The 18590-nt window shown below is 33.0% G+C and overlaps 2 protein-coding genes across 3 annotated transcripts; one reads left to right on the top strand and one right to left on the bottom strand.

The window, feature by feature from the left end:
- Nucleotides 1–368: 368 nt before the first annotated feature.
- LOC148611161 (putative malate dehydrogenase 1B) lies at nt 369–6056 on the bottom strand. Its single transcript, XM_088591342.1, has 6 exons — nt 6008–6056; nt 5202–5314; nt 2685–3780; nt 2067–2197; nt 1385–1526; nt 369–638 (listed from the first exon to the last, which is right to left on the bottom strand). Exons 1-6 carry the CDS (start codon nt 6027–6029, stop codon nt 565–567), a joined length of 1578 nt encoding a protein of 525 aa, XP_088447468.1. The 5' UTR covers nt 6030–6056; the 3' UTR covers nt 369–564.
- A 79-nt stretch (nt 6057–6135) lies between these two features.
- On the top strand, nt 6136–15177 carry LOC148611160 (MKI67 FHA domain-interacting nucleolar phosphoprotein-like). 2 transcript variants are annotated; one of them, XM_088591343.1, is made up of 5 exons: nt 6136–6294; nt 11093–11227; nt 12130–12238; nt 12915–13132; nt 14882–15177. In XM_088591343.1, the coding sequence occupies exons 1-5, from the start codon at nt 6178–6180 to the stop codon at nt 15155–15157; spliced, it is 855 nt and encodes a 284-aa protein (XP_088447469.1). In that variant the 5' UTR covers nt 6136–6177; the 3' UTR covers nt 15158–15177. The 2 variants fall into 2 exon arrangements, with proteins under 2 accessions (XP_088447469.1, XP_088447470.1); XM_088591344.1 differs by lacking the exon at nt 11093–11227 and having other exon boundaries at nt 6142–6294.
- The last annotated feature ends 3413 nt before the right edge of the window (nt 15178–18590 follow it).

Below are 18590 nucleotides of genomic sequence, written 5' to 3'. Positions count from 1 at the left end.
ATGCTGTGCTCACTACCTCAAGGAACAAGAAGCAAAGACTTTAAGAGACCATAACTGACAATACATGGACTCCAGATGAAATAAATGTAGATGAGCAAATCATATGTACAAAGAGATAGTGCAAATTGATTTGCAACAGAACCTAGGGGCAATTCACTATAAAAATGATTGCATATTTTTGTTAATATTCTGACACTAGTTCCATTAGAGAAAAACAATTTCAACCTCAACATTTAAGAATATAAACAGTTGGATATGATTGAAGGGAGGTAACTATATCCTAACATGACTGCCCCATCCACCACCCCCACCCCACCCCCCCCCATCAAAAAAAAAAAAGTTTCACCACCAAACACAAAAAAACAAAATAATTATTTCATCATTTATATTTTATAGTAATCAATAAATAATAATTTCATAACATAATTTCATAACAGAGTAGTCAACTTCTGATTATCAGTCAACCAGATCTGTTATTTTCAGAATTGTATGGGCACAAAATAATCATATTAGAAACCATTAACAGTATCACATGTAATCACAATAAATCCTGTGACAGAAAACTTATGTTGATTCAGAGGTTGATCCATTGCTAGTCTTTTCCTCTTCAATGGTCTGCAACTTGTCATCACTTTTCTCTGATAACATAAAATCAGAAAATCAAGTTTTTTTCCCATGGTTGTTACAGAAAAATGAAATGATATGTTCACAGCAACAAATTTCAAATGCATGATATTTATTAATACAAATTGGTTGATTTAATTTTGTTAGAAAAAAAATCCAGAATAAATCAATCTGAAACATTGTTTTCCTGTGGGTAATAGTGTGTATCCTTCAAACACAATTTTGTAATGAGGTATGGTAAATTAGAACACCATTATGATCAGGCATGTTTTTAGAGAGATAAAACATTTCCAAACAGGAACACAAGTGAACTGTACCTGGTCCATGCTCCCAGCTTTTAAAGGAGTCCAAGTTTCTCATTTGCTTTTGTTTCTTTGTCAGTATTATTTTAGTTACTTTATGTTCTTTGTCCCCGGATTACATTATTTTGATTGCCGCTAGATTACTCTTAGACATATTCTCCATATCCACTCTCCTTATGTTTCATAATATTACTTGAGCATATATACATGTATTTGCAAACAAAGTAAACACATCTTTTTTTTAAATGAGTGTATAACATTGAATAGTCCTTTGACTTGGTCTATTTTCAATTTTCATTGTAATCTATTCTAGGAAAATAAATTTACATGTGTTTCTCTATAAAACATGTTTGTACTGACCTACAATTATCAACACCTTTCTAAAATTTGTTTGAAGTACCCTTTCTAAAGATTTTTGCAATATTATTTTTAAAACTAGTTTGAAGTACCATTCTCACCTTCAGAATCTTGTTTCTCTCCTTCTGTCTGCTCTTGTTTCTCTTGTTTTTCTTCATCTTTTGGATCAATAATAGTAACCTTAACTTCTGATGGTGGTGGTGTTGGTGGAGGGAACAGAATATCTAACTCAGACTGAACATCCTGTAAGGGGAGATAATTCAAATACATTTGTATACATGAACTAAGCTGGTAATTCAGCATACTTATGTGTACTTGTTGGTAATTTTTTTTCAAATTAGGTATTTTACAGTTTATTCTGAAAAAGACACATACTTCAGTGGTTTATACTAGAAAACAAACTTTAGAGAGTCTCAAACCCATTTTCTCACTAGGATGAGGCATGAAGATTATTAGTTTACATGACTGTCAGGTTTCATAATAGTATGTGTATATACCACAGGGACTTGAGGTCATGAGTTACACAATATGTTACTTAAAAACGTAAAATGTAAAAAATAGTTAAAACAGCATTTTAGTACAATTTTTGCCCATTTAATGGATCTAACTCATGACCTCAAGTCCCTAAGGTATATTCATGCTGACTTAAATCATGGTTTTTGCAGTATCGAATTTATTCAGCAATTTTTCCTTATAAGCATTATACTATGTTTTTCTTCAGCCAGAACTTAAGCAAAGCACTGAATACATTACTCTAGCATACCAATAAAGCTGGAAGCATACCTGTAATGTGATTTTAATTGCAGCTTTCATTTCTTCTGTCAGTTCAAGATCCTGTACAACATACCAATATCCTTTAGGATGCATTGTTACAGGAAAGGAGAATACCATACCATCAGGGATACCATACCAACCTAACATAGTTGTAAATTGAGATTAATTCATATCAACATGAAGTCTTAACAAACATAAATTCATATTCAAAATAAAATGTTTAAATTCCATTGAAAACTTGATGCTTTAATGAAATGCTCAGACAAATTCCATAAACTACCCAAGTTTTTACAAGTTACAAAAACTGATACCTACATGTAGGAATAAAGGTAACATCACAGTAAGTTGAGTTATCTTCCATGATAAGAAATAAATGCTAGTTTACATCAAAATGGCTTCAATTACATTAGTGAATTGTTCTACACTATTTTCTGGAAGTTGTACTTGCCAATAGATCATAAAATGAGACCTAACAATAATGGGGATATAACTGGTAACTGAAGTATTAACCAAAATCACTTCACATGCCATTATTATTATGTGTCTGTAAAATTGTCCTTAGGAGCCATTTTTACTACATAATGAAAATCCACATGATATATAAATTTTATTGAAATAATATCTTACCATCAGAACAGACAGCCAATGAGAACATCTGACCAGATGGAGAACCATTCCACCAGTGTTGAAGTGTACTCGTTATAGCTCCTCCTTCCGACATAGATGGCTGGTGATTTAAACTCTCTGTCATTTTATCATGTCTTGTCTTAACAAGTTCTAGGTATTCTTTCTCCATCCAAGCCTTATCCCATATCATCTCAGGGGCAGGTAAAGAAAAGCTTGGAGGACCCCAGATAGCGCCATCATATCCATGGACACGGCTTCTACTAAGGTCAATATAACGTTCTCCATTTACATTGCCCCAAACTATCAGATCAACAACACCACTTGTGTTAACCTTTAACCTTTCAGCAACAACAGCTTTTGCATTGTTTTCGATTCTACGAGACAAGCCTACAAAGTTCTGTCGAGGAATGTTTGGAGCATTCTTTATCATCATGTAAGTGTTTGTATTAATGGGTCCATTGCCTGTGAGAAGAACTATTACATTTTTCAAAGCTACTTCATTAATAACCTTGGCATAAGCACTAAAATGAGCAGCATTTCTTTTTACCCATGATGCTTTGTCTTCATCTGAGTTTTGTGTTAAGTCATCTAATAAAACAATTGCACTGCAATTTTTGAAAGCTTCCTTCATGTCAGATGTAACTACAATATCTCTAAGTAATTCATGAGCCAGATCTTCACCTTCCATTTTCAAGCCTTCTAAAGATTCCAGTTTATCATTACTGTCAAGCAAATGAAGGGCTATCTCTGTGCCTTTTCCAAATACCTCTCCTTTTCCAATTGCATTTAGCATTGCATAACAAACTGGACTTGTGGCACACGTGATACACACATGAATGGGGTTACTCCTGGCTTTGAATTCAGCCTCTTCTTTCTCAATTTCTGTTTTATACTGTTTATTTTCCTTTGAAACCAGTACCATATCATTACTGTTAAGATCTGATTGAACTCCATAGTATCCACAAGCATATTCTTGAAATTCATTCGCACCACCAATGAGAACGCCTTTTCCACCACGATCAACTAGCTCTCTCCAGACTATTGGTGACTTCTTGTGTGTCCATCCTCTTTTATTGCAGGTATTTTTTAGCCAGGTCTGAATTCAAAAATAGATGTATGTGAAGTTAAAGTCCAATCAAGGACAATTTAGTTACATAAGAGAATTACTTGCTCTAGTCATTTTTAACGTTGCATAGTTTGGTGGGAAGTGGAAATGGATTTATTCCTTATGAAATCACTCTACATGTATTATCACACACATTTTATCTATGTAATGATGTATTAAAGGTCCTATATAGCAATGATAGAGGTACAGTATCTAAGTTGGCAAGCTATTCCCTGACTTAGTACCATCCTAAGATAGATTATGGATGAATCTCTCAGAACCATAACTTATATAGTCCCTGTGCTATTTTTTTATTCATGGACCACAGACCACAAGATGTATCTAGTATGAGTAGCATTGTATAAAAGTACTGCAGTATAGAATTTTTGTATATCTTTGCCAATGGGACTATGGCCCCCTTAACCTTCATTTCAATGGGACATTTTCAATTTCAATAGGCCAACCTAGAAAAAAACCACAGGACAAAATTTGGAATAGCAACTATGGCCAGCTACGCGTAAATATAGCAGACCAAATGTACAATGTAGAATTAGCAAACTTTCATTTACACTGCAGATTAATTGTTCATTAAGAGTTAAAATGTTTGTTATTCAGTATTGTATATAATTGTATCATATGTCAATGTCAATTAATTGTCACATCAGATCACTTTCCTGTTCTGTTGTTTGAGTTTTTATACTTATGTGCTGTCTTGTACTTAATCATAGTCCACTCAACTACAGAACCCTAGGTTGTTAAGGTGAGAGCCTATTTCATTTTATTTGTTTAGTTACAATTATATTTTGTTCATATTTCTTGGAAATGTTTTTTTGGTGGGGCTTTAGGATCAGATGCCATGACTTCACCATCATCAATATTTTCAATAGAGGGTTCAGAATCATGTTCAGTTGGCAAGTCAGTTTCTACAACAATTGCAGTTTGATTCTGGTTACCAACATTAATATTTTCTTTTGTTTGCAAAAGATAACTTCTTTTGTTTTGGGTCAAGCTTTAAAAACTTACTTTGGTGGCAATTTCAGTTTCAAATGGGACCACCAGTACATACTTTTCTGATATCATCATGTTATTTGAGTTCTTTAAAAATACAATATTAATTGTTCTTTCTTTGAAATGCATAAATACTGAACAATATGCACTCCCAACAAATCACAACAAAGAACTATTTTATTCCCCAGTCCTCAAATCACCTTGAAAATGTGGCAATCAAACACCCGAATGTAGCTAATAAAAACCTTGTTAAAAGACATGTTCATGCCTTTTTAACTTCCATAAGTAGCAGACAACACTCCACCATCAATGATGGAAACTTAATGCATGCACATGATGCGGCACATTAGTCACTCATTTTAAGAGGAAATGTGACTATGGCTGAAATCCGTATTTGCTCTTACCTCCCAATCATCAGGTTGTTGAACTATTTTGTGAAGTTTGAAATTTGGCAAATTACGTGAAAGTTTATCTCCAAGAAGTTCCGCCCTGGCATAATAAGGACAATCAGATTTTCCTGCAAAAAAAAACATAATGAATTCTTGGCCCTATCAAAACATATATTTAAATGCGCTTTAAAGATTTCTTGTAAGTGTCAGTTTAGCCAACAAATAACTGTCTTTATAGTCCAAAAATAAATGGATCAATATATTTCATTTGATACTGAACTATATTGATCCTTTATTTTTGGACATCAATGGATATCTCCTTTTCGTTGGGAACCTAATTTTGTAGTTTGGCCTACCCACAAAACAACAAAAATTGGTACCCTATGAACAATAGCACTTTCACAGTTGTTTCTATTCAGAGTTTCCCTGAAATTTCGGGTCAAGATTACTATAACATTTTCCTGTAATGTAATGCACTAATTTGACAAAATTCATTATTTGGACCACTATTCACCCACAATCCTGAAGACCAAATTATACAGCCAACTATGAATAAATACCATGACCAATACATCAAGTTAGTAACACTGTAATATTGACTAGATGCTACAGAAGAGTTGCGAGTAACGTTTTTATTTGCTTACAAATGCACATGCATTAAACTTAAAGTTAAACGCTAAAAAGTCACACAGTGTTTAAACTTCAAATTTTTTATAAAAAAAATTTGTGTTAACTCTAACTACAAATCGGTTTGGGAAAAGCCCTGTTATTAGAATTGATCCTTATTTAGGTATAACGTTTATCTTCGTTATAATATTTACCTGCAATCACAATTTTCGCCATTTTGTTTACGGTAACCAAGCAATCATTCGGAAGTAAATATTTTCCCTTTACAACAGTCTAAAACATCAATGTTCTGAAGGGAAACATTTTTCTCGGGTCTCTTCGCTTTCATTTTCAAGAAGGTCAAGAGGAATACCGAAATATCAAAATGGCACCTTCCAGTAAAAAGAAACGTGGAACAGAAAATAATGCAGAAGAGGGCATTCCTCTCGACGAAACAAAGAAAAAGTCATTTGAAAAGAAAGTAAAGGCGATAAAGAAAAATGTAAGTCATCTTACACGGAATAGAAAATCTCCCTTTTGTAACTTTCACGTCTTTGACTTCGTGAGTTTGTCACTAAAATTTAAAAAATGCCAGTATTTATTTTAATTATCCTTAGGGCCTTTACCATCATGGTAATGTGAAGTTATCTGAACAGATTTTCCTGTAGATGATTTTGCTAATGTGATGTTAAGATTTTTAACGAAAAATGCTATCTGTATTTTCTTGTTTACTAGGTTGCTATTTGAAAGCTTTCTAGTCATTTCAGCCATAGAATGTTTCGGCCACAGTACGTTTTGGCCATAGTCCATCTCGGCCATAGTCGTTTTTGGCCATGGTTTTCAATATGTATTCAATTGATATATCATAGGTAAATTAACATTTAATTGGTTTCATTATATAATATATTTATCATTGTCATTTTTCTGGAGGAAAAAGTAGTTTTATTACAGTTAAAAAGTGTCTTATAAATACAGAATCTAGGGGCCTGGCAGGCATGCACCCCCCTAAAATTTGCAAAGCATGGGTTGTCGGGTAGATTTAGGCGGTTTTAGGTTGAAACTTTAATTCCTTGGTAAGGTTACCACAAAAGATATCTACATTGCACTCACTCTAGAAGAATATTTCAAAACTTTAACCTCAAAACTGCAAATCTTTGTAAAGAATGATATGTGGAGCAATATAATATACTGCTTGCACATACTTAAGAGGACTCTGTATGTTAATTTTAAAAGTTTTTGTTGATGATTTCAAGGGTTTTTATAGTAGGCTGGGCTGAAATTAGGTGAAACTGATTACAGATGTACAGTTTTTGGGGCATTTAATGAACTGTATATTTAGTTACAGATCTGTGCTATATCAACCAATGTTTTAGTGACCAAAGGGCAGGATTAATATACTTGTAATTTTGGAATACTTACCAACCACAAGTTTTGCCCAATATGATATGAGTCATACTTATATGTCAATTTCAATTGGAAGTCTACTGAGTTCACCATATATTATTTAATTCGGAGTAGACGTTTTAAAGTTTAGATGAACTTTTTCCAAAATATTGTTTTTTCCACTTATTTATTTTATATTTCCTTCCTATTTCAAGTACTTAATACATTGCTTTTGTTGCCTTGTCTTTTGTATGGTCTATCTCGTTCCTTTGGCGGTTGATAATAGTGCATCGTGGTATCCATTTCTATTTTCCCTAATTGCTAAAGTCATTGGGTTCTCTGAGTGGATTGATCAATTTATGAAGAGTATCCCTTACCAAGTATGCCGTGTAACCTTTCTTTTAGTGTCTTTTAGAGCAGGGCACAGTTTTTTTTTTCTTTATCCTCCACTATATTTGGGAATTGTTCATGAATTCCAAAAGGAGTATTCTTTAACCATGTACCATTCTCTAGTACTAATCACAAGTTGATAATTAGTGATAATCAATCTGCTCAATATCTATTATTATACCAGTTTTCTTTACATGCTTAATCCTTTAATCTCAGTTTCCGTTATATAGATAAGTATTATCTTTAAACAATCCTAATTTCGGGGATTCGATACATCGCATCTACCCCAAAGAACTTGAGATAAAGGATACTACAGACACTGTGGAGTCAGCCTCCTATCTTGACCTACACTTAGAAATCGATGGTAAAGGAAAAATATTGACCGAACTTCATGACAAACGTGATGACTTTTCATTCAGAATTGTCAACTTTCCTTTCATCTGTGGCAACATCCCCTCAGCACTTGCGTATGGAGTGTTCATATCACAACTCATACATTATGCCAGAGCTTGCCGAAACTACACAGACTTTTTGTATCACGCTAGAACTCTAACAAATAGGCTTCTGGAACAGGGTTATGTTGCTACAAGATTGAAGTCATTACTACAGAAGTTTTATGGTCGTCATCATGAACTTGCGGATCATTATGGTGTATCTTGACTTTTTATGAGCAACTCAGCGGGTGTTTTCTAGAAAAGCAGAGGATGCTTACCCTACCGGTGCACCTGGTCCATGCTCCCAGTTTTTAGTGGAGTCTGAGTTGCTCATTTGCTTTTGTTATTTTGTATGTATGATTTTAGTTACTTTATGTTCTTTGTTGTGTATGTCTGTTTTCCATGTGTGTTCTTTGTCCCTGTATTACATTCTTTTGATTACTGCGATAACCTTGGTTCCCTTGATTACTCTTAATCAATTTTTATTTTATACCCATCTTTATTTTGCTTAAATGAGTTTGTATACACATATTGGTATAATATTTAAAACAGAGGACAATATTTTTCAATGTGTGGAAGAAATATACTGTGGCTGAGATAACTATGGCCGAAGTGACTATGGCAGAGATGGTAGTATGGCCAAAATGACTTGTATCGATTTGAAATTTATATGGTATTCATGAAAATCTTTTAAATTGACTCGTGGGTACAAGTAGTTTAAAATTGAGTTTTAAAGGTTTCTTGAATCCCTAAATGGGATTAATATTTTTTGGTCACAAGATCTGTAGGCCACAGATGATAAATGAGAAAAGATTTGTGATCATGTTTGCATTTTTCGAAAGGTTCTGACCTTTTTTCCCTTTAGTATGGTCCTTTTTGAAAGAAAATGGCCACTCTCATTATTAGAAGTTATTTTGAATAATTATAAATTAAGGGAATTTCAGGGATAGCTGCTGTAAACAAAGCATATGTTATAAAGTTTCCAATGAGGATTAACATCCCATTTGCAATTTTTTATATTTATATAAATGAAAACAAACTATTAGTACCACTATAAATGGCTGTGCCAGGCTACATGTAAGAAGTCTGGCATATTCCCATTGATCAAGACATCAGCAATACATTTGTATAACAATATGACTAAGCATCATCAATTCAGTTAATGTAATTTGAGCACAAATGTTTCCTGAAGCTGCTATGTATGACTGTTGTCATTCTGATATTGTATTCAATGTTTTTTTTATGCTCTACTATTGTGTTTTTAGTAATCAATAATTTGTAGATGTTCATATACAATGGATTGAATTCTAGAAGCGGTAATAATGGAAGTAAATTCTTTTAAATATTTTGGTTGGTCTAAATCAGGCATATATTTGAGATTCTTGGATGTTTTTTTATGAATTGCAAAGATAAAATCAAAGGTAAATATATTTGATGAAAAATATCTCATAATGGCGGACGTTAATTGGAGTGATGATGAGGAAGTCACCAATATTTTTAATGATAGCAATTGCGTTAATGCCAAATTAAAATATTTTGGACCAGGAGAGATAAATCTGAATTGTAATATTTTGCACTTTGCCCTTATGTAATTTTTCTCCAAATTCTGACAGGGATTTCCCTGACAATTTCCACAGTGAATGGGTGCGAAATGACGTTTATTGGATAAACTAAATCAAACAAAGACGTTGGGCCGCATGGAATTCCTTTAGATTTTCTAAAACTGTTTATTGATCATTACTATATAAACATCATTGTTCGAGAAACTAACAGATATGCAGAAAAGAAGGCTGACGATGATTTTTTAGCAGCTTAAGGGTTAATAATATATCATTTATAATGTTTTCCAAGTGTTAGCAGTACAGATACATGTACTACCCTGGTTGTCTTCAAACACTTCAAGCCCCATTTCTGCTATGTAGCTGTATTGATCCCTACAACCACTTCCAAGCCCCATTTCTGCTCTGTAGCTGTATTGATCCTTACAAACACTTCTAAGCCCCATTTCTGCTCTGTAGCTGTAATAATCCTTACAAACACTTCCTAGCCCCTTTTCTGCTGTGTTGCTGTATTGATCCTTACAAACACTTCCTAGGCCTATTTCTGCTGTGTAGCTGTAATGATTCTTACAAACACTTCCTAGGCCTATTTCTGCTGTGTAGCTGTATTATTCCTTACAAACACTTCCTAGGCCTATTTGAATTAGAACTATAACATACATGTGTGTTGTTTGTTGTTTTATTGCTGTTATTTCTTAATTTAAAAAGAAATGTTTTGCTTTTAGATATTTGACCTGACTTTATTTCAGTTGTTTTTACATGCTTGTCTTCTACATTATATTTATGGTATACTGCCTTCCATCCATATTTGTTAAAATACAATGTCACTCCAAATGATTTGAGGGATTTTGATGTTTATTTGTGTACAGAATTCCTGTCTTCATGGAATTCAGCAACTTCATTTTTCATTATTTTCCGATTGGTTAAGATTTAAAGATCTTTCAGACACCAAATGAAATGGGAACAGGTCTATTATATGCTTAAACACATCTATTTGTTATACAACCACATTTAATTGTTGATTTTAAGCTTTCGTGATATAGATAACATTGGAAGGAGATTTATTACCACTCCATATGAAATGGGCAAGTACAGAATAATCATGAAAAACTGCCAATACAGTAGTAGTTGAGATTCATGGTGCAAAAAAAAAAAATTACAACCTACAATAGATGTTAGTTTTGTTACGTAACTATAGTCCTTTCTGCATACAGATGTGTTTTTTTTTTTTGGAGGAGACCATTCATCTCCCACTTATATCAACCAAAGCAAAGAACAATAACTCTTGCCAACAGTGTAAAAAAAAACTAAGGCTAGATATGTAGTCTGTATTAGAAATAAGAGTAAATTTGGTTGGTTTTGAATGTGCATAAATCACCTCCTGTTTTATTTAAAACAAGTGCTTCTGAAGTAGAACACTTATTATGCAATCAATACCGGTATATGCTTTCATCTTTGCTTTGTAATATAATGCAAGTTTGTGTTCATACATTACTATCAGAGAAATAGAATATATACCTCTTGTTTTTAACAGAAAGGCAGTGAACCATTAACCCCTGGAACTATTTATCTTGGTAATATACCTCATGGCTTCTTTGAACCTCAGATGAAAGATTTCTTCTCGCAGTTTGGAAAAGTTACACAGTTAAGACTTTCAAGAAGTAAAAAGGTGCATGTACATGTATATTATAAGTAGAAGTATTAAATCCTGTTATTGTAAACAGTTAATGGTACATTGGAACATTCATTATAAGAGAAACATTTGATCCAAATCATTTAGGAACTGTACTTGGCAGCAGAATTTGCAAAATGTATATTATATATATTGTCTACTGCTCAAAAACATATTTCTATACCAATTTTTTTTTTAATGGTAGCCATTTAATTTCACATGGACAGTTAGATTAAAGTTATATGAAATGACAAAATATGATCATCTTTGAACTTGTACTATTTTGTTCAACTGTAAAAATATCTCTGTATGATTAGAATGATCAGTTGTGTAATTTCTTGGGAAAAATGTGATTAGTTTGCTAGCTAGTAGTTCATATGATTTGACCTGTTATTTGAAAGCATCCAGAAGATTTTTTTGCATATTTTACACCAATATTTTCAGTTGAAATAGTGTATATAGCATGGGAATCACTGAAATGTGTCATTATTCAATTTCAGGTAACCTTCGGTAATCATTGAATTAACCCTCATTTTCATTATAAAGAGTAATCAATGGAACCAAGATTCTAGCGGAAATCAAAAGAATGTAATCCAGGCATAAAGATATAAAAGCAGTTTATGAGATGTGGTTAACATTTTTCTTCTTAGATTGAACTCAAAAGAATTTGTTTTTATTTGTATTTATATACTGGTATATTTACATATGAATGTAAAAATCAAATAAAGAAACACAGAACTTTCTCTTACCCTAACAAACTTGTTTCATTTTTTTTTAAATACATGTACATGTAAGTACAAATATAAACTGACTTTAATATTGTTTTAAAAGTATAAATAATGAATTAGAAATGTTATAATAAATGAGTTATAATTGATCTGTATAATATTTGTTTTCAGAGTGGACGTAGCAAAGGGTACGCCTTTATTGAGTTTGAATGTGATGATGTTGCTAAAATTGTGGCAGAGACCATGAACAATTATTTGATGTTTGAGAGACTCCTTAAAAGTAAGTGAAGTCAATAAAAGCACTGTGAAGCCTGATTTTAGAACACAATTTAATGTTGTTTTTTTATTAAGTAACATTCATGTTGCTCATACGTTTTCTCCAATCAGATAGTAACAGTTATGAAGATGTGGCCTCGGTTGAAGTTGTTCTTACATAGTGCAGATGGAGTTGAGTGGAGTCCTTGTGTTTTTACCTTACAACATTGCAGTCAGTGTAGTAGTCATTGAAGATATTCTTCTCTTGCCTACACACCAGAGATAAACCAAATTATTTTGGTACATTCTGATTTTAATAATTATGTACAAAAAAAAACGTGATTTCAGTAATCATAAACAGGAAATACATGTAAATTACATGTAGTTATACATATATGTTGTTGGTTGAGAAATAGTTGAGTCACACTTACACTGGCAAAAATCATAACTATTGTTGTTGGTAGTTCGTATGCTATATTATATTGTAAAGGAAATATATTATTATAATGTATTCTTTAAACATTTAATTTGAATTGTAATAAGCTGTCTGATTGGTCAGTTCTCTTTTTGCCAACATAAGCTTTTGTTCATAAACTACTTTACAATGCATTAAGTGTAAATTCCCCTAAATTTTGTGATATTGCACAACCTTGTCAAAAATCCAAAACAACCCTGAAATAGAAAAATCATTCCACTTACAGGTAAATTTGTACTGCCAGATGAATGTCATCCAGAATTATGGAGAGGGGCTAAAAGGAAATTTAAAAGACCCAAGTCACACATACTTGCAATAAAACGTCATAATGTTGTTAACCAGGAGAAGAAAGTACAATCAACAGCAAGACGATTCTTGAAAAAACACGAAAAACGAACAGCTGCACTTGCTGAAATGGGTATAGAGCTAAAAGTTGGCTCTGTTGTAAGTAGTTAATGATTTGTATTTAGGCCTAAATTAATATTATCTTTGTTTGTCTTTTCCCTACCTACCAAGAAAAAAATGGCTTTTTTTTTTATCTTGCAGCAAACTTTTTTTTGTTTTTGAATAATAAGATATTAACCACCAGTATTGATTGTTTTATATCCAAATTTGTTAAATACAATTATATCCCTACTTAGACCAAAAAATAGAATTCTTGTTTCTTGCTACTAGCAAGAAAAAAAAGTGTGGTAGGTAGGTAGGGAAATTATTTTATTTTTCAAAAACATTTTACATCTAGTTATGGCCAATCCTCCCAAGTCAGAGTTTTGAGTCCACCCTCGCTCCCTCAAACCCCTGACTTCACTCATTCATATTTAGTGGGTATCGTCCAGCACCATCTAGTGAGTTACTTAAATTTAACCCAGATCCAAAATCCAATCAAATCACTTGTAATAGAAACTCTTCGATATAACTTACAAAACTGCTACATATAACGTCATTTTTTTTTCAGTAAAGACTCTAAACAGAATCTACAGTTATCATTTTTGCTAATATTGCATCATTTGTGACATCATACAACTTTCAGTTACTGTCAATTACCTTGTATTATTGTTTACCTTTCCACAGACATTTTATGTTAAATCAAACTTCATTGGTGCTTCGCATGCAGAGAAGCAACCAATCAGAATTGGCTGGACGATACCTGCTAAATATGAATGAGTGATGTCAGGGGTTTGAGGGAGCGAGGGTGGACTCAAAACCCTGACTTGGGAGGATGGTTATGGTCCTAATTGCAGAAAAAATTTCTACATTCTCATCCAGTTTGGTCAAATTTTTGGGTGGGTGGGCAAATTTTATTTTTATTTTTTATTATCAATTTTAGTAAAAAATGCTGTCATTATGAAAGAAATTGACCTAAATTTGGCAAAAAATCAAAATATTTTGGGAAAGTTGACAAAATCAGGTTGGGAGGGAATGAGGATCTATGAAATTTTTTATTTTTGCCTAATAAGGAAACAATCTAGACTTTTAACAGTGCTTGAGCTAAAATGGCCATAAAATGTTTAGGGTCGGCACAAAAACTAGGGTAAGTGGGGTATCAGGAAACAGAGATATATTTTTTTTACCTTACCCTTTGTGAAGATTATGAGTTGGTTGTGGAAACAAATGGGATGATAATTTAGGCCTTAATTGGTTTTGCATAACTTAGTAAATTTTCAATAAGGGTCTATAAGAATTTCATTTTGCCATTTAGTGCTTACTCTGTGTCGAAGGCTAGATGTTGCCTCATATTTTTCTCCATGTATTTCATGTCGTGTATGGTAGCCTCAAACCAGTGTCTCAATAGTAGACGATCAGTTTCTGTATTCATTTCTGCTACACTGTTTTTTTTTTTTGCTTTTATTTGTATATGACCTCTTTTATAGTTGTCTTTTCTTTGGCGTTTGGTTACTGCATACATCATTACTTTTAATTATTCTTGATTTCCTTCATAAAAGATATTCAATTAATTTTCATGTGCTGTATGAATTGGAACTTTTTTTTATTATTATTATTTATTCATCAATTAGCTTTTGCTACAATAGAAAAAATGCAACGTATGATATTCCTGGTGTTAAAATAATCTGAAAAACATATATTTGTCATATGTTTTTGATATTGATTAATCATACTTGTGACATCTTAGGTTAGTTAGCACTTAACTATACTTGTGGTATGATCGGTTAATTATACATTACCTTTTTTCAGACTACAGCTGTAAAAGAAGCCAAGAAAACAGTGCAGTCAGCTAAAGCTACAGAAGACAAAAAGGACAAAAGTGTAGTCAAGTTAGAAAAGGAATCAGACTCTAAAGAAGTGAAAACACCCAAACCAAAGAGACAACAAACTTTAGAAGCAAATAGTGAGCCAGCAAAAACTAGGATAACTGTAGAAAAGACGGAACTTTCCACAGGAAAGAAACTAAAAAGTGTTAAAACACCAAACAAAGTATCAACAGCAAGGAAACGGAAATTGCCAATTTAAATAAAATTTGTCTTTCATTATTTACTGCATTATATTTTTTTAGGGGACTTAGTTATGCTCTGCATATGTCTGTCCGTCCATTGCAGGTCATGTACGAATAAAACTTTTTTTAGATTGGGTATCAAATTTTGTTTAAAGTTTATTTGGGTGGTGATCATCACTTCCAAATCAGTTTCATTTTGGTGTCATCAAATTTTATATTGGTCATTGGATAAGGATGAGCCTTTTTGTTCTACAAACTCAATCATGTGAGGGGAGTTTATTGCTATATGTAGCAATCATGTTCTACTTTAAGTAGTCTTTCATGAAAGAATTGAAATAACTCACCACATAGTTTTTCTTTAGTGTCAGTTCATTTCATTGCCCATTGTTTGCCCCTTGTTAACTTGAGAATAGACCAAAGGATTTAAAAAAAATGTCCATTGTTTGTCCCTTGGTAACTTGAGAATAGACCAAAGGATTAAAAAAAAATGTCCATTGTTTGTCCCTTGTTAACTTGAGAATAGACCAAAGGATTAAAAAAAAATGTCCATTGTTTGTCCCTTGTTAACTTGAAAATAGACCAAAGGATTAAAAAAAAAATCACAATAGTTTAATGCTATAAAACACTGGTCAAATGTTGATTTATTCAACATGTCATAGTTTTCCTTTCCTCTTTCGGCTACCATGGACGACTTTTTATGTGCAACTCTACGGGTGTTATCAGAAAAGCTGAGGACACTTACCCTACTAGTGCACCTGGTCCATGCTTAAGTTTTTGATGGTGTCTTGTTGCTCATATTCTTCTGTTACTTTGTTTTATTTTGGTTTTTGTTGTGTTTGTCTGTTTTCCATGTCTGGTTTTTGTCCCTGGATTCCATTCTTTTGATTTCCTCAAGAATCTTGATTCCCTTGATTAACCTTGAAAAACGATGAGGTGAACGATTCAGGTTATAAAGAGCTATAGTTAAGTTCCCAGATGATTGGAATTGATTAAAGATTTTTTTCTACAGCTTAATACAAATATGATCTTATTTAAGAATGTTCATAGATGTCTCCTCAGACTCTCATTATGTCATTTAATGTATCATAAGATGCCCATATATTTTTTTTTTAAAGGAACCTGGATTTGGCTGTTGATCTATGGTTAATTGACGATTAGACAGGTAATAAATAGTCCATGCACTGGCAGGGTTCACCGTACATAATGCCCCAAAAAATGATATCTGTGTGTTGGTATGTTGTGAATGAGCATTTTGTTTCATACTGATATCTGTTTTCTATGGTAAGGGGTAATACTAGTACGTAATATTTTTAATTTTCAAGGAATGTTCTCGCAAGAAAATAGCTTTCCTTGGTTTCATAATGTGGACAATTGAATTATCTATCAAATAATATAACCTTTGAGACGTTTCCGTCGTGCAATAACATGTAGAGTCGAATTTGTAGGACTTAATTGACAAATCGAAAATCCCATTTTAAGCAATGTTTGATACTTCCTGACCTTGAAAACGGATAAAGTCCATAAAAGAACACCAAGCAGTATCAGTTATGATAGTACTAAACGGAAAATACCAAATTAGCAATTAATATTTTACTGAATCATAAATACTCTAGTTTTGAAAAATATGTCAATTTAAGCGATTTTTCGGTGAGGTAGGGGTACATATATTGCATTTATAAACGTCAGTGTTGCGGCAATTTTTGTGACACATTTGTGTACCATTAGGAAGAATTGACAAATTGAGCAAGAAATAAAACTTCTACGTCAATTGTAATAAACACATATTTTACACCTTTTGGTCCTTTATTTTCCAGAATGGTAGAGATAAGTGACCCCTTTTTAAATAGAAAGCTTTCTCTAGCGGCAAGTAACAAGTTATCAATGTTTCATGATATTTGGTACACCAGAACTAAAGCGATCGCATGGAACAGAAAGAAATTTACAGCAGCGACGACGACAGCATCATAACACAACACGTCGGTATTTTTTGTGGTCGTATAAAAAGTGGCAAAAATTACAAAATGCTTCTTTTTGGCAACAAAATGATCCGTAAATGGTAGATACATGTATTGGAGTAGTTAAAAATCATATTGGGAGTAGATGAGTGGGGAGGGGAAATCGGCGGGGGTATCTCAGCCCACGCACTAGAATATAGACACACACATCAAAGGAGAAGACATAACAAAAACAACAGGTACAAAGAATCAAAAGTAAAAATAAACAACCCGGATTTCGCTTGTACCAGGTGTACTGGTAGGGTAAGCGTCCCAGTTCTGCTTTATAAAAGCACCTGCTTAATTAGTTGTCCATAAAATGTCACTTGTGGAGAAGACGAAAAGCAAGTCTTAATATCATGTCGACGCAATACAGATTTACTGTAAATAGTATTCAGTGTCGCATCTAGGGGTCCGGATGCCATCTTTTTTTAAATACAGCGAGAATGGATATGGTGAGTATGTCAAAATGACATACAGAGACCAGAAACTCCTGACTTGGGAAAGATGACCAAAAAAACAAAAACAAAAAACAAACAAACAAACAAAAACAAAATGCGGCGGAGTTAAAGTACTTGGGCGGGATCACAATCCCCTTTTAAACTCAGCTGGCCACTGTGGGAAAAATATTACACAATTAAACATACATAAAAATCTGTTCAAAAGGGTCCGAGTCCCTTGTTACAAAATAATAAGAAATAAAAGTTGTATACGTTTAAAAAATGTACAAACAAAGTACTACTAGCAGTTAACTGACATGCCACCCCAGACCACTTTAACCTACAAAAAGTTTTGTCCTCACCGTATGTGACTTCCCACGAGGGGTTGAGAACCAAGGTACGTCATAAATCACAATCCATGTCATGCCGAAAACTGCTTTTAAATTAAGTGTTTTAATTTCTATGTAAAGAACGTTAACCTATGAGCGAATTAATGTTAATACAAAAAACACTGTCATCGTTAACGATTTGACAACACTAGTATCGATAACTATATCCCTTACGAATGAGCCTATTTAATGGTTAGTTAACTTATTTGGTGAGTACTGAGAATTATGTGCTTTGAGTAGAAACAGGTTGAAAGACACCCGCACGTATTAATCGTTTACCAGTACATCTGAAAAAAATTGTGAATGTTTTTACGAGCTTGTGATATCGGAAACCTTGATGAATTAATTTCTCGGTTATAAAAAGATTTCTTTCTTAAAATCGGAAACGTTGTTACAACTACGAGCAAATCGAAGCAACACCATACGATGTTGATGACAAGGGGACATCAACATCTGAAATAGGGCACGAAAAATCATTTGTTTTATCACAAATTTTAGTATCAAGTTTACCATTATCGATATGAATATTAAGACCAAGAAATGACCTCTTTTAATTATCAATATCGTCTTTATTTAGGATTGAATAAATATTGAAGTTGTCGTTTAGAGCCAAAATGTCGTATAAAT

Source organism: Perna viridis, chromosome 7 (assembly GCF_037379345.1).
Source record: "Perna viridis isolate PV_CMFRI_1.1 ecotype Kerala chromosome 7, ASM3737934v1, whole genome shotgun sequence".
In the NCBI taxonomy this organism is placed as follows: Eukaryota; Metazoa; Mollusca; class Bivalvia; order Mytilida; family Mytilidae; genus Perna; species Perna viridis.
The sequence above is the reverse complement of the archived record's forward strand: the minus strand, read 5'-3'. Positions and strand labels throughout refer to the sequence as shown.

Coding starts and splice junctions, on each gene's coding strand:
- LOC148611160 (XM_088591343.1), top strand. CDS start 6,178: ATGGCACCTTCCAGTAAAAAGAAACGTGGAACAGAAAATAATGCAGAA. Junction 6,295..11,092: donor TAAAGGCGATAAAGAAAAAT/GTAAGTCATCTT, acceptor TGTTTTTAACAG/AAAGGCAGTGAACCATTAAC. Junction 11,228..12,129: donor GACTTTCAAGAAGTAAAAAG/GTGCATGTACAT, acceptor ATTTGTTTTCAG/AGTGGACGTAGCAAAGGGTA.
- LOC148611161 (XM_088591342.1), bottom strand. CDS start 6,029: ATGGCGAAAATTGTGATTGCAG. Junction 5,315..6,007: donor GGCGAAAATTGTGATTGCAG/GTAAATATTATA, acceptor TTTTTTTTGCAG/GAAAATCTGATTGTCCTTAT. Junction 1,527..2,066: donor CAATTAAAATCACATTACAG/GTATGCTTCCAG, acceptor CTCCCCTTACAG/GATGTTCAGTCTGAGTTAGA.